Below are 16,081 nucleotides of genomic sequence, written 5' to 3'. Positions count from 1 at the left end.
GATTTTCAATTGGATTAAGATCCGGACTATTTGCAGGCCATGACATTGACCCTATGTGTCTTTTTGCAAGGAACGTTTTCACAGTTTTTGCTCTATGGCAAGATGCATTATCTTGAAAAATGATTTCATCATCCCCAAACATCCTTTCAATTGATGGGATAAGAAAAGTGTCCAAAATATCAATGTAAACTTGTGCATTTATTGATGATGTAATGACAGCCATCTCCCCAGTGCCTTTACCTGACATGCAGCCCCATATCATCAATGACTGTGGAAATTTACATGTTCTCTTCAGGCAGTCATCTTTATAAATCTCATTGGAATGGCACCAAACAAAAGTTCCAGCATCATCACCTTGCCCAATGCAAATTCGAGATTCATCACTGAATATGACTTTCATCCAGTCATCCACAGTCCACGATTGCTTTTCCTTAGCCCATTGTAACCTTGTTTTTTTCTGTTTATGTTGGGAAAGTGTAGTGACACGGACCCACAACAGGGGGCGCAAATGAACGGCCAATAGATGAGTCAAAATATAACAATTTAATGTTGTGAATTGTGCACAACGAACATACAGACAATCTCAGAATATAATTACAGTCAATCCACAAAGGTGACGTGTGGGCAGGCTCGAGGATAGAAGACGTCTGTCCTGAGAAGAGCCGGAACCACACGATTTCCGTCAGCCACAGAACCTGGTGAATACTGGAGCCGCCAAGTCCCGAATTCCCAGGTGATCACTGTCCCCGACTGTCGGATCTGGTACTGCTGGTGAAGAACAAAGACAGTCAAGTGTGGGTGTGTGTACACCCAGTAACAACAGCGGTGGGAATGCCACCTCCACCTCTCACTCAATATGTTGCAGCGATCCCTCAGAGGAAAAAGAGTGCCGTCCTGCACAGCCTCCACAAAAAGGACCGGTACTCCTGCAAACACTCACAATATACAGCTTATAAGTAAACACAAATGGCTGAGGATATTACCTCCAATGAAGTATGATATCTCGGCAACGAGATGGAGATGACGTCTGGTCTTTATGGAGTGAGAGGACGTTGAGTAGATGGGTGACAGCTGTCAAGAGGTAATGAGTGACAGCTGTCACCCCCGGCTGTGTCCATGGCGGCAGCGCCCTCTCGTGCCTGAAGCCTGCACTTCAGGCAGGGCACCCTCTGATGGTGGGCCAGCAGTACCTCCTCTTCTGGCGGCCCACACACAACAGGACCCCCCCCTCAACGGGCGCCTCCTGGCGCCCGATCCGGCTTGTTGGGGTGTCGACGGTAGAAGTCGGCCAGGAGGGCCGGATCCAGGATGAAGCTCCTCTTCACCCAGGAGCGTTCTTCGGGTCCATACCCCTCCCAGTCCACCAAGTACTGGAACCCCCGGCCCATCCGACGGACGTCCAGGAGCCGGCGCACCATCCAAGCTGGCTCCCCGTCGATGATCCGAGCAGGAGGCGGCGCCAGTCCGGGAGCACAGAGGGGTGAGGTGTGGTGAGGTTTGATGCGTGACACGTGGAAAACCGGATGGATCCGCAGTGAAGCCGGGAGTTGGAGCTTCACTGCGGCAGGACTGAGGACTTTGAGGATCTTGAAGGGGCCAATGTACCTGTCCTGAAGTTTCGGGGAGTCCACCTGGAGGGGGATGTCCTTCGTGGAAAGCCACACCTCCTGCCCGGGCTGGTAAGCAGGGGCCGGGGATCGCCGGCGGTCTGCATGGGTCTTCGCCCTCATCCGGGCCTTCAACAAGGCAGAACGGGCAGAGCGCCACACCCGACGGCACTTCCGCAGGTGGGCCTGGACCGAGGGCACACCGACCTCTCCCTCCACCACGGGAAACAACGGGGGCTGATACCCCAAACACACCTCAAATGGGGAGAGGCCAGTGGCAGAAGACACCTGGCTGTTATGCACATACTCGATCCAGGCCAGATGGTTACTCCAGGCCGTCGGGTGCGCGGATGTTACGCAGCGGAGGGTCTGTTCCAGTTCCTGGTTGGCCCGCTCTGCCTGTCCGTTCGTCTGTGGATGGTACCCGGATGAGAGGCTCACGGTGGCCCCCAGTTCCCTGCAGAAGCTCCTCCAGACGTGTGAGGAGAACTGGGGACCACGATCTGAGACGATGTCGGTGGGTATCCCATGCAGACGGACGACGTGGTGGACCAGGAGGTCTGCTGTCTCCTGGGCTGTTGGGAGCTTCGGGAGGGCCACGAAGTGGGCCGCCTTGGAGAATCGGTCCACTATCGTGAAGATGGTGGTGTTGCCCTGGGACGGCGGGAGGCCCGTGACGAAATCCAGGCCGATGTGGGACCAGGGGCGATGAGGCACCGGTAACGGCTGAAGAAGTCCTTGGGACCTTTTATGGTCTGCCTTGCCCCTGGCACAGGTGGTGCAGGCCTGGATATACTCCCGGACGTCGGCCTCCATAGACGCCCACCAGAAGCGCTGCCGGACAACTGCCACGGTCCTTCGCACCCCTGGATGACAGAAGAGCTTGGAACCGTGACAGAAGTCCAAGACTGCAGCTCTGGCCTCTGGTGGGACGTATAAACGGTTCTTCGGACCTGTACCTGGGTCCGGGCTCCGTGCCAGGGCCTCCCGGACGATCTTCTCCACGTCCCAGGTGAGGGTGGCCACGATAGGATAGGCTCCTGTGGATCCGACAGTGCAGTTTTGACCTCCTCTTCATGTACCCGGGACAAGGCATCCGACCTCTGGTTCTTGGTCCCGGGGCGATAGGTGATCCGGAAGTCAAAACGCCCGAAGAACAGTGACCAGCGGGCTTGCCTGGGGTTCAGCCGCTTGGCGGTCCTGATATACTCCAGGTTCCAATGGTCAGTGAAAACCGTGAACGGCACAGACGCTCCCTCCAACAGGTGTCTCCACTCCTCAAGAGCCTCTTTCACCGCAAGGAGTTCTCGATTGCCGACGTCATAGTTCCGTTCAGCCGGGGTCAACCTGCGTGAAAAGTAGGCACACGGGTGAAGAACCTTATCGGTCTCTCCGCTCTGGGACAGCACGGCTCCTATCCCTGAGTCAGAGGCGTCCACCTCAACCACGAACTGGCGGCTAGGGTCGGGCTGCACCAAAACTGGCGCAGTAGAGAACCGTCGTTTCAACTCCTTGAACGCGGCTTCGCACCGATCCGACCAGGTGAAGGGGACTTTTGGAGAGGTCAGGGCTGTCAGGGGGCTAACTACCTGACTGTAGCCCTTAATGAACCTCCTATAGAAATTAGCAAAGCCGAGGAACTGTTGCAGCTTCCTACGGCTTGTTGGTTGGGGCCAATCTCTCACCGCCGCAACCTTGGCCGGATCAGGGGCGACGGAGTTAGAGGAGATGATAAACCCCAGGAAGGACAAAGACGTGCGGTGGAACTCGCACTTCTCGCCCTTCACAAACAGTCGGTTCTCTAATAACCGCTGCAGGACCTGACGTACATGCTGGACATGGGTCTCAGGATCCGGAGAAAAGATGAGAATATCGTCCAGATATACGAAGACGAATCGGTGCAGGAAGTCCCGCAAGATGTTGTTAACCAAGGCTTGGAACGTCGCGGGGGCGTTGGTGAGGCTGAACGGCATGACCAGGTACTCAAAGTGACCTAACGGGGTGTTAAATGCCGTCTTCCATTCGTCTCCTTTCCGGATCCGAACCAGGTGATACGCATTTCTAAGATCCAGCTTAGTAAAGATTTTGGCTCCATGCAGGGGGGTGAACACGGAATCCAACGATGGCAACGGGTATCGATTGCGAACCGTAATCTCATTCAGCCCCCTGTAATCAATGCATGGACGGAGTCCGCCATCTTTCTTGCCCACAAAAAAGAAACCTGCCCCCATCGGGGAGGTGGAGTTCCGGATCAGCCCGGCAGCTAATGAGTCCCGGATGTAGGTCTCCATTGATTCGCGCTCAGGTCGTGAGAGGTTGTACAGCCTGCTGGACGGGAACTCAGCGCCTGGAACCAAATCAATGGCACAATCGTACGGACGGTGCGGGGGAAGGGTGAGTGCCAGATCCTTGCTGAAGACGTCAGCAAGATCGTGGTACTCAACCGGCACTGCCGTCAGATTGGGAGGGACTTTGACCTCCTCCTTAGCCTGTAAACCGGGAGGAACCGAGGATCCTAAACACACCCGATGGCAGGTTTCGCTCCACTGAACCACCACCCCAGACGGCCAATCAATCCGGGGATTGTGCTTCAACATCCATGGGAAGCCCAAAATCACGCGGGAGGTAGAAGGAGTTACAAAAAACTCAATCTCCTCCCGATGGTTTCCAGACACCACCAGAGTTACTGGTTGTGTCTTGTGTGTGATTAAAGGGAGGAGGGTGCCATCTAGTGCCCGAACCTGCAATGGCGAAGGAAGCGCCACCAGAGGGAGCCCTACCTCCCTTGCCCATCTGCTGTCTAGCAGATTCCCTTCTGACCCAGTGTCCACCAGTGCTGGGGCTTGAAGGGTTAAATCCCCGCTCAGGATTGTGACTGGGAGTCGTGTGGCAATCTGTGTGTGTCTCACTTGAATGTTTTGACCCCTCCTTAGCCCAGTCTCTAAGGGCGAGTGTTGTCGTTTTGGCCGTTTGGGGCAGTTTTTCTGTATGTGCTCTTTTGAGCTGCAGAGAAACACTCCCCGCGGATCAGCCTCCTCATTTTGGCCCTGTGCATTTCCCTAACAACGTCAGCAGGGGGAGCTGTTGCCCCACAGAGCGCTGCGGCTGTGGAGCGTGGGGAAGGAGGCCACTTTTCGAAACCGGAAGGGAGAGGGGCGGCGCGTATCTGGCCACGTCCTTCGCCTCGCTCCCGACGGCGTTCCTCTAACCGATTGTCTAACCGTATAACGAGATTGATAAGCCCATCTAAATCCCGCGGTTCCTCCTTAGCTACCAGCTGCTCCTTCAGGACTAACGACAGTCCGTTTATGAAGGCGGCGTGGAGCGCAACGTTATTCCAGCCGGACCTCGCAGCTGCGATGCGGAAGTTGACTGCATAAGGGGCTGCGCTCTCGCGTCCCTGTCTCATTGACAGCAGCACAGTTGAAGCGGTCTCTCCTCTGTTAGGGTGATCAAACACTGTTCTGAACTCCCCCACAAACCCAGTGTATGCTGATAACAACCGTGAGTTCTGTTCCCAGAGCGCCGTAGCCCAGGCGCGTGCTTTACCCCGAAGCAGAGCAATCACATAAGCTATTTTACTAGCATCTGACGCGTACATGACGGGACGTTGTGCGAAGACGAGCAAACACTGCATAAGAAAGTCCGCGCACGTCTCCACACAACCTCCGTACGGCTCAGGAGGGCTTATGTATGCTTCAGGGGATGGTGGGAGGGGTTGTTGAACCACCACTGGAATGTTCATATCCTGCACAGGGTCGGCAGGAGGACGAGCTGCAGCAGCGCCCTGAGCGCTCGCCACCATCTGTGCGGAGAGAGCCTCCACCCTGTGGTTCAGGAGGATGTTTTGCTCGGTCATCTGATCTAACCGAGCCGTAAAGGCGATGAGAATGTGCTGCAGCTCACCAATCACGCCTCCTGCAGACGCCTGCGCTCCCTGCTCTCCCATTGGTCGTTCAACAGCCGGGTGACGCCTCTCGGAGTCCATGACGCTGGCCGAGATATCCTGTTGGGAAGTGTAGTGACACGGACCCCACAACAGGGGGCGCAAATGAACGGCCAATAGATGAGCCAAAATATAACAATTTAATGTTGTGAATTGTGCACAACGAACATACAGACAATCTCAGAATATAATTACAGTCAATCCACAAAGGTGACGTGTGGGCAGGCTCGAGGATAGAAGACGTCTGTCCTGAGAAGAGCCGGAACCACACGATTTCCGCCAGCCACAGAACCTGGTGAATACTGGAGCCGCCAAGTCCCGAATTCCCAGGTGATCACCGTCCCCGACTGTCGGATCTGGTACTGCTGGCGAAGAACAAAGACAGTCAAGTGTGGGTGTGTGTACACCCAGTAACAACAGCGGTGGGAATGCCACCTCCACCTCTCACTCAATATGTTGCAGCGATCCCTCAGAGGAAAAAGAGTGCCGTCTTGCACAGCCTCCACAAAAAGGACCGGTACTCCTACAAACACTCACAATATACAGCTTATAAGTAAACACAAATGGCTGAGGATATTACCTCCAATGAAGTATGATATCTCGGCAACGAGGTGGAGATGACGTCTGGTCTTTATGGAGTGAGAGGACGTTGAGTAGATGGGTGACAGCTGTCAAGAGGTAATGAGTGACAGCTGTCACCCCCGGCTGTGTCCATGGCGGCAGCGCCCTCTCGTGCCTGAAGCCCGCACTTCAGGCAGGGCGCTCTCTGATGGTGGGCCAGCAGTACCTCCTCTTCTGGCGGCCCACACACAACAGTTTAGGTGTTATTGATGGCTTTCGTTTAGCTTTTCTGTATGTAAATCCCATTTCCTTTAGGCGGTTTCTTACAGTTCGGTCACAGACGTTGACTCCAGTTTCCTCCCATTCGTTCCTCATTTGTTTTGTTGTGCATTTTTGATTTTTGAGACATATTGCTTTAAGTTTTCTGTCTTGACGCTTTGATGTCTTCCTTGGTCTACCAGTATGTTTGCCTTTAACAACCTTCCCATGTTGTTTGTATTTGGTCCAGACTTTAGACACAGCTGACTGTGAACAACCAACATCTTTTGCAACATTGCGTTACCCTCTTTTAAGAGTTTGATAATCCTCTCCTTTGTTTCAATTGACATCTCTCGTGTTGGAGCCATGATTCATGTCAGTCCACTTGGTGCAACAGCTCTCCAAGGTGTGATCACTCCTTTTTAGATGCAGACTAACGAGCAGATCTGATTTGATGCAGGTGATAGTTTGGGGGGATGAAAATTTACAGGGTGATTCCATAATTTATTCCTCAGAATTGAGTGAGTCCATATTTTTTTCCCTCTGCTTGGTCTAAAAAAGTAACCGTTACTGACTGCCACAATTTTTTTTCCTGATTTCTTATAGTGTTTCTTAAAGCCAGAAAGTTGCCATTTGAAATGACTTTAGTTTTGTGTCATGTCTGTGATCTGCTTTTTTTCTACAAAATTAAACAACTGAATGAACATCCTCCAAGGCCGGTGATTCCATAATTATTGCCATGGGTTGTACATATTACAGCTGCAAAACCATGTGATCACCTAAACTCTCTGCTTTCAAGGTACATCTTCGGACTACCTGCTCTACTTTGGCACAGTGACAGAACATATTGCAAAGAGTGCACCTGTGTGTGCAGATTAAAAACTAAGGCAACAGATTAAATATATAATCAGTGGAATGGTACATGTTTGTTTTTTTGTTGGATGAACTGACCAACTGTTCTGCTTTGGCACACAGAGAACGCACAGCTGCGCAGATTGCAAACAGCTCAAAAGAAAAAAGCAAAACTGACAGATAACTTTAAGATAGATGACAGAAAGTGACTGTAAAGAGGAATCTACTGTGCATCCGGAAAGCATTCACAGCGCTTAATTTTTCCACATTTTATGTTACAGCCTTATTCCAAAATGGAGTAAATTTATTTTGTCCCTCAAAATTCTACTCACAACACCCCATAATGACTACGTGAAAAAGTTTTTTTGCACATTTATTAAAAATAAAAAACTAAGAAATCACATACATATTCACATTCACACCCTTTGTTGATGCACCTTTGGCAGCAATTACAGCCTCAAGCCTTCTTGAATATGATGCCACAGGCTTGACGCACCCATCTTTGGGACGTTTTGCCCTTCCTCTTTGCAGCACCTCTCAAGCGTTGGTGCACAGCCATTTTCAGATCTCTCCAGAGCTGTTCAATGAGATTCAGGCCTGGGCTCTGGCTGGGCCACTCAACGACATTCACAGAGTTGTCCTGAAGCCACTCCTTTGGATGTGTGCTGGTCCTGCTGAAAGATGAACCGTTGCCCCAGTCTGAGGTCAAGAGTCCTCTGGAGCAGGTTTTCATCCACGATGTCTCTGTACAGTGCTGTATTCATCTTTCCCTCAATCCTGACTAGTCTCCCAGTTCCTGCTGCTGAAAAACATCCCCACAGCATGATGCTGTCACCACCATGCTTCATTGTAGGGATGGTGCCTGGTTTTGTTCAGACATGACACGTGGCTTCCATCTGACCACTCTACCATACAGGCCTGATTGGTGGATTGCTGCAGAGATGGTTGTCCTTCTGGAAGGTTCTCCTCTCTCCATAGAGGATTGCTGGAACTCTGACAGAGTGATCATCAGGTTCTTGGTCACCTCCCTGACTAAGGTCCTTGTGCCCTGATCGCTCAGTTCAGATGGGCGGCCAGCTTTAGGAAGAGTCCTGGTGGATCTGAACTTCTTCCATTTACAGATGATGGAGGCCACTGTGCTCATTGGGACCTTCAAAACAGCAGAAACGTTTCTGTACCCTTCCCCAGATTTGTGCCTCAAGACAATCATGTCTCGGAGGTCTACAAACAATTCATTTGACTTCATGCTTGGTTGCGCTCTGACATGCGTTGTCAACTATGGGACCTTATACGTAGACAGGTGTGTGCCTTTCCAAATCATGTCCAATCAACTGAATTTACTTCAGGTGGACTCCAAGCTGCAGAAACCTCTCAAGGATTATCAGTGGAAAGAGGATGCACCTGAGCTCAATTTTGAGCTTCATGGCAAAGGCTGTGAATGCTTATGTACATGTGATTTCTTCGTTTTTTAATTTTTGTAATAAATTAGCAAAAATCTCACACAAAACCTTTTCATATTGTCATTATGGAGTACTGTGTGTAGAATTTTGAGGAAAAAAAAAGACTTTCATCCATTTTTGAATAAAACTGTAACAAAACAAAATGTGGAAAAAGTGAAGCGCTGTGAATACTTTCCGGATGTGGTTCTTGTCACTGAGTCAAGAGCACAGAACTGGAAAAAAGTCCAGAAGACCAGTAGTAATAGCAGCTCATTCTGCCTGGTATTCGAGAAGTCACTCCCATCTTTGTCATTTATGCTGTTTTCTTATCCTGTGCCAGTTGGTCATAAAAATTACAGCTGTGCTGTGGTAAAATTATATTACTCCACCTCCACATATAAAACTAATCCTGTCCATATTTGGTTTATGATTCTGAAAGTATTTCACAGCCACACATCAACATCAAGCTCTGAGTGAAACTGTACAACAAAGGGTGTTAAGTCTCTTAAGCACTGCTTTATGGACACATCTGTATCCATGACATGTTTATGTGGGTTTGTACATTTGGGTTATGTTTGTCCATTCTCACCCAGACTCCTTTGTGTTTACTTGCAGCACCAGATCATTAGCACATTCATCATCAGAGCCGCATTCTTTCGAGAAGGGGATCTGAAACAAAAGAGTTCAGAAAAAGGACATTTTTAAAATTTCCTCACAATTCTGCTATAAACTCTTGAAAGTGTAGTGTTAAAATTAACATTATAAAATAATAGTAATTGTACATCATTATTCTTCCATTTTGGAAACTTTGTAAGCAAACAGTAGGTGTAACGTGTGAAATACGTTGTTATAAAATGGTAATTACAAGTATTAAGTAATGCATACAAGAATATATCTGTAAAATGGGTTTCAAAATTGTATCAAGGTTTGGTAGGTAACAGTAAAATTTCAACATTATACATAAGCAATAAATGGAAAAAAACTAAAGATGGAAATAAGTGACAAGATGTGATATGACATCTGTGGAACGCAAGAGGACACATCGAGTTCCAAAATGTGGAAAACATTCTTTTGGAAAAATACTGTACGTTTTTCATTACTCCAAAGATAAAGAAGGGTTCATTGTCAGCACATCAACCTTGCTCAAGACTGTGTGGAGAGCAGGACGTTGATCATACACCTATATTTTGGCATTGTATCAAGTTGACAAGTTACTGGAATAATGTTTGGAAAGAATTAGAAGACATACTTGGATATGAGATACCCTAAAACATGTACAGTATTATATTTACAATATTTAACCTATACCTATATTTGGTGAAGATTCTTTTGGCGGCCATAAAAAAAGCAGTTACACAAAAGTTGTACAAGGCCACCACTCCCACCTCAGACAATTGGAGAGAAATAGTGGATGACATTTATAACATGGAAAGACTTACACATATCATAAGACTACAACTACCAAAACGCGAAGAGCTTTGGAAAAAATGGACAGAATTCAAAGATCCGTGAAGAAATCTATGATCTAAGATTTATATGTGAATATGTAATATGTTGTCACATGTCACTTTGTTTTGTTGTGTTATTGTTCTTTCAAATGTGTTTTGTTATGGTATAATGAAAAATAAAATGATAAATATATATATATATAAAAAAAAAAAGTAATTACAACATAACCACAATTTCCATCGATTTGACTACAATCTGCAAAACAACAATTATCATAGCTTTTCTTGCCATGTAACGACACCCAAATACAAAATTGACAAATAAATAATATGGCAACCACAGATATCAAACAGTCTGTCACTTACAAAAAACTCCCATGCACTTGGAGAAGAAGGATCGAGGACAGGGTTTACATCTGCATTCTGCTGCTCAATTTCCACCTTTAAATTCAGAGAGTTGACAAAGTCCGGTGTTTCCTGATGAAGAAAACATATTTGGGCAAATTTTAAATGAATCATATTTAGCAAAGGAATATTTAGAAGGTATAGCCATTTTCACAACCCATATTTAATTGGACAAAATAAATGTAAGTATTATTTTTAATGCCAGTCATCACTTTTACAACTAGTTTTCTTAAGACAATCAGGAGATAGATGAATAGGGATTTCCAAGTATTTTGGGGGCTTTTGGGGCCTGTTAAGGGTCTAACTGCTTGGATAGGCTCTAGAGTCCTGCCCCTTTTACAGTGAGCCTTAACTGGAATATCCAGGTTCAGAAAATGGATGGATGGATGGTACTGTATTGTAAATCAGTCTGGAGCAGGCTGTTTTCAATAACTCAAAGACTGTGCAGCAAGGACATAAGTGAGGGAAGCCATCAAGAAAGACAATGGTCACAACTTTGAAGGAAGGAATTATAGGCTTCAAACTGACAAAAAAGGCAGAAGTATCATCTGTTACCTGAACATATACTTGGTAGTCTTGACATAAGCTATTAGAAGTTATTTTTGCTCTGTCTGAAAATAAACGATCATTGTTATTAGTGAAAAATCCTCTTGAAGTCACTCGTGAAGCCTCCAAGTCAGCGTCCAGAATCAGTGTGTAGGATATGGCTGAAAAAGTGAAACACCACTCATTACAACACACTTTCTAAACATATAGCATAATTTTAGTTACACCTCAGAGGGGAACATGTTTGTACACTACTGTATGTATTATGGAGATAATGGTGCCGGACTTACCAACGGGTCCAACTGGGTTATTGGGTCTGAAAGTAGCGCTGAAACACAGGCTAGTTTTGAAACATGAATGCTTGCGGCCATTGATGTTACATGGTTTGTTCAAAATGTTGATTTTATCAGGGTCAAAAGAAGCTGTAGCTCTGACAGACGCCACACCGCGGGACCTGAAAAAATTTGAGTAATATAGCATGAAAAACCAACAAACAGTTTTTAATCCATCAGATATTATTATTTCCACATCTTATGCTGGTTTGACTCACCAGAGCTGCACTACTTTACCCTGGGCACCAACTGAGATGTCAGGGATTGAATCATCATTTAGATCTTTCAAACCATCCAGAGATCTTCCAAAGTACTGAACTTTAGGATCCAGTTTGGAGCCAAGAATTTTCTTGGGGGGATAAAAATAAAAATGATCTTCCAGTTAACGTTCATTTGTATCCATTGTTTGTTTAGATCCACGTGCACTTTACTCTCTGAACCCAAATCTGTGCTAAAATCATTTCTTCTCTAAGTACCTGTGAGAACTCTTTGTTTAATGTCTTCTGTTTCCCATTGTAAATGTAAATGGCGCCTCGTTTTTCATCTTCAAGCGGTGCTCCAACCACAACATCATTATAAGAGTCACGATCCAGATCAGGGATTTCAGCGATGGCCATTCCAAAACGTGCATTCACAGTTGAAGGTGGCCCATTGAGAAATCCTTGTTCATTCAGGATACCCTTTACATGGTAAAGAACAATTTTTATTTACTTATTTATACTACACATGGACTAAGTCAAAATAAAATATGCAACAGTCTGTGGGCTCTTGATATTTGATCAATTCTGTTCAAAATGAAACCAATTTATACTTGACTCACACAAAACCCTCCTATTATGTTGAATCCTTTGTGGCAACAAACTGCTTGAGGTAAATGGTTATGACCTTGGGGTGATCTTTCAAGGTCATTTAAGATGAAAAGATCACGTGACTATTAGAAAGGTGATGTATGACTTCCTATTACTGTTTCATGGTAACAAAAGTGTATGAGTTTGAACTTTCAAGGTCACCCAAGGTCAAAGGTCATATAACTAATAGAAAGGTGATATAAGAATATTAGTGTTTCATAGTAACCAAAAGTGCCCGTACAACCAATTGCCAATGCTACAACCAACTGAAATACCATCTAAACATGTTTGACCTTTCAAGGTTACCCAAGGTCAAAAGTAATGTGACAAATAACAAGGAGTTCATTTTTCTTTGGCAACTGTCAGTCATATCAACTGTGGCCCAGCTCCATGAGGGGAAGTGGAAGGTGAGATGCATAATAATGTGGGGCTTTGTCAACCAAACCTTAAGTCTTCTCCACTAAAGTGCTCAACAAACTTCTTTTTATGTGGCGCCACCACACAGAAACACACACATACATGCATGCACGCACACAGACCCACGCTCATTCCAATGTCGGTGTCAGTAAACCGTCACAGCAGAAATGATGTCATCTGCAGCGACAGACTGCAGGTTAATGAAGTGAGCTTAAAAAGTTCACTTTTGTGAAGTTATAAATTAATTCCTCTTTGAAATATCACACAAATTCACATTTAACTATTTGAAAGAGCCGACTCTCTGCAGTTAAATAATCCATCAAGCTGTCCATTACTCCTCATTGGCAAACATAAAACAGCAAGCAGCACCCTCTCATACCAGATTGACTACAATAGCCTTCAGAGAAAGTCTTGAATGCATCACTATTCTAACTATGAGGCTGCAATTCAGAATTTCTTTCAGGGTTGTCTCTCTAGCCATGTTCATAATCAGTGGTCTACAACAAGGCAGTGGTGTGACTCACAGCTGGAGATTTTTCTTTGGAGTTCCCTTCTCCTAGATGAGCTGATGACCAGTTCTACAGTGCCATCTACCCTTTGGCTGTGAACCTAATACGGGTGGCCATGGGGGTTGCCAGTGAATGCTCCTGCACTCAGGGTCTGGTGTGCAGGAGCATCCATATTCATGTAGTAGGCTAACTTAACAACCTGTCCTATCCCAGTGCCATGATTCTATGACCAGTAGCCATTGGTGTATCTGTAACCACTCCCTCAGGATAGCCACTCCAAATATCCCATGTATACAAGCATTATGCCCAAAATTTTGCCTTGGCCAGTGATCTTGACTTTTAATTGATTTTTATCCAAATCAAATCAATTTGTCCATGGATGAACCTCAAACATTCCACCAAGTTGGGTCCAAATTGGTTCAAGTCTTATTTTCCCCTCATATACAGATGGACACACAGGACCAAAACCAATACAACCACATGTGCTACCAGGTACAGATTTTTATTTTTAATTACAACATAAAGACATTCATACAAAAAACAATCTGGGTTTTTTGGGGTCAGACGTACAAAGCTGCTTCTACACGTGGTTCTGTTTCATAGAGTAGTTACCTTCATCAGCAACAGCACCTGGAATTTATTAATCTATGCTATGAGCTTTTAATCTGGAACTTGTTCTTCTCCACACTAAAGATGTTTCTAAAGCAACAACCTAAAACCGTGTGGCTCAGCTTTACCTTAGTATGGGAGAAAAGATAGACCCTGCCTTGCTCTCTCTTCAATGCACTCATGAACATCGGTGCACCAACAAGCAGGAGGTCTGACACCCCATCTTTGTCCACGTCCACAGAGCACAGGACACTGCCAAAGTAGGACCCAATCTAGGAAATACATTTTATTTTCTCTCAATGAATTTGAATGGTAATCCAACTTCAGTCGAAAAAATGCCACACAGTTTGAGTAAAATGTAGTTTATTAGCAGACAAAAGCTAAAACCTGCTAGAAATGAGAAATACAGTAGTCTTAAGGAATAATAATAATACATATCTTTGGTGGCTGTCAAACCTGTTGGGCTAATGTTCAATACACTTGTTAAATTCATGGAGAGAATGTAAAATAGTACCTGTTTTCCTCTTTGAGAATCAATGATTCTGGATTGTTTCTGAGCATTAACTGTGTAGACGATAACTTGTCCAGAGTGGTTGGAGCGAGGTGCACCAGCTACAAAGTATTCCACTGACGTATCGCTCAGTGTGCTCACTGAATAACCTGCAAAAAACCATGAAAGGATTGCACCCGACTTTGTGATCAACTGTTGATATGGAGAAAGTCAAACAAACAACAGAAAAAATGCTTGCAGATTTTAGTGGTGTCATAAATTCCATAGTAATATCCTGGGCAAGTAAAAAAAAAAAAAAAAAAAGGAGGGCTGGAGGTCAATATTGCTCCAATGTGGTGCAGGTTGACTTGATTCCATTTCCTATTTTTTCTCCGTAATGTGGGACTTTAATGCATTAGCTTTTTGAATGCAATACAGAACACGAGTCACTCGCAAGAGGCACTTCCGGTATCAACATCGATATTAGCTGAGGTTCCAAAGACGGCAGGCAGAGCATGTGTGACGCATATGAATAACACTGGTCTTCTTGTCCACCCTCAACATCTTTTCTCACCTCCAGGTACATGCCACCAAGCCCTGTGCTGCAACTCCTCTGGATGCTACTCAGACTGCTCAGTTTGCAGACATACCACTTCTGCAAACCTTAGCAACCCCAGTGCAATGCATATCTGCATTCAGGGTGTAGTTCCTCAAAAATAGCCTCCTACTGGCATTTAGTTAGAATAATGTGGGCCTCTGAATTCAGCTGAATCTTGAGGTTTGCTGTTGCACCACAATTAACCCAATAACCATCCCTGTTAACATGCGCTGAAGTCAAACTGTGCCTTAATGTTGTTGTCCATTCGGCTGCTCCCTTTTTGTTTGGGGACACCACAGCGGATAGAGCCAGATCCGCACTGGTATTTGGCACAAATTTTACGCCAGATGCCCTTCCTGACGCAACTCCAGTTTTACCTGGAGAAACACACAGCCGCTGGTGTTCCAAAGAGGTCTCCCATCTAAGTACTAACCAGATGCCGCACTGCTTAGCTTCTGAGATCTGACGGGATAGGACTGAAAGCCAGGCTTTGGTTTACTGATGAGATGAGATCAACTGGTTCCTATATTTCAGAGTCTGCAGAGAAAATGCAAATACAGTAGGCTGAAAGGCCACTTACAATGTCTACAAAATATCTCCCGCATGAAGCAATCGCCCATCAAAAAATACCACCAGACAAATGTCCTTCTACTGTACATCAGCTGAAAATAGGAACTTGAGAACCAAAACCTCTGCTAATGTTGCCCAAGAGTTGACTACCACCACGCTCCTGTTGGGGGGTGTTTTGTAAGAGTTGCAAAGGTTATAAAAGGTTGTCATGCAGTACATGAATGTCACTGCCTACCCAGTAATGAGCTGTGGTTGAGATCCTGAAGGGTTTCTTCAAAGGTGGAGATGGGGAAAATATCCACATGTGAACCTGTTTTATGAACAACGGTCCCACTCCAGGCATATGCTCCCACTGCTCCCAACATCATCACGTTCTAACACAACAAACAATATAAATCACAGGCATTTACTGTTTTCATCATCACATTAACATAACAACCCCCACCCCCCCACCCCCAAGACACACACCAAGTATGTGATGACCTCTGACGTGGTACTAGTTCATGCTATGTACCTGTCTTGTGGAGTAGTGGGCGCTGAATCCCACCTGGGACATCTCCATCTTGAAGTTCTCACCTCCTTTTCCAGTGCCTTATGGAAAAAGAGTGTAAATCCATCATCACAAACAGAAACAGAAGCCAGAGTG

The 16,081-nt window shown here is 46.0% G+C and overlaps 1 protein-coding gene across 1 annotated transcript in view; it reads right to left on the bottom strand.

Annotated features, from left to right (window-relative positions):
* LOC117510863 (integrin alpha-2-like) overlaps window positions 1-16,081 on the bottom strand; it is a 61,338-nt gene that overhangs the window by 21,101 nt on the left and 24,156 nt on the right. The window contains exons 10-19 of the mRNA XM_034170754.1: window positions 15,950-16,026; window positions 15,671-15,809; window positions 14,292-14,437; window positions 13,906-14,049; window positions 11,871-12,074; window positions 11,613-11,743; window positions 11,353-11,516; window positions 11,072-11,223; window positions 10,478-10,588; window positions 9,253-9,332 (exon numbers count right to left, since the gene is read on the bottom strand). Of these exons, the coding sequence (XP_034026645.1) occupies window positions 9,253-9,332; window positions 10,478-10,588; window positions 11,072-11,223; window positions 11,353-11,516; window positions 11,613-11,743; window positions 11,871-12,074; window positions 13,906-14,049; window positions 14,292-14,437; window positions 15,671-15,809; window positions 15,950-16,026 (1,348 nt within the window). The remainder of the gene's footprint in view (window positions 1-9,252; window positions 9,333-10,477; window positions 10,589-11,071; window positions 11,224-11,352; window positions 11,517-11,612; window positions 11,744-11,870; window positions 12,075-13,905; window positions 14,050-14,291; window positions 14,438-15,670; window positions 15,810-15,949; window positions 16,027-16,081) is intronic.

Source organism: Thalassophryne amazonica, chromosome 5 (genome assembly GCF_902500255.1).
Source record: "Thalassophryne amazonica chromosome 5, fThaAma1.1, whole genome shotgun sequence".
In the NCBI taxonomy this organism is placed as follows: Eukaryota; Metazoa; Chordata; class Actinopteri; order Batrachoidiformes; family Batrachoididae; genus Thalassophryne; species Thalassophryne amazonica.
The sequence above is the reverse complement of the archived record's forward strand: the minus strand, read 5'-3'. Positions and strand labels throughout refer to the sequence as shown.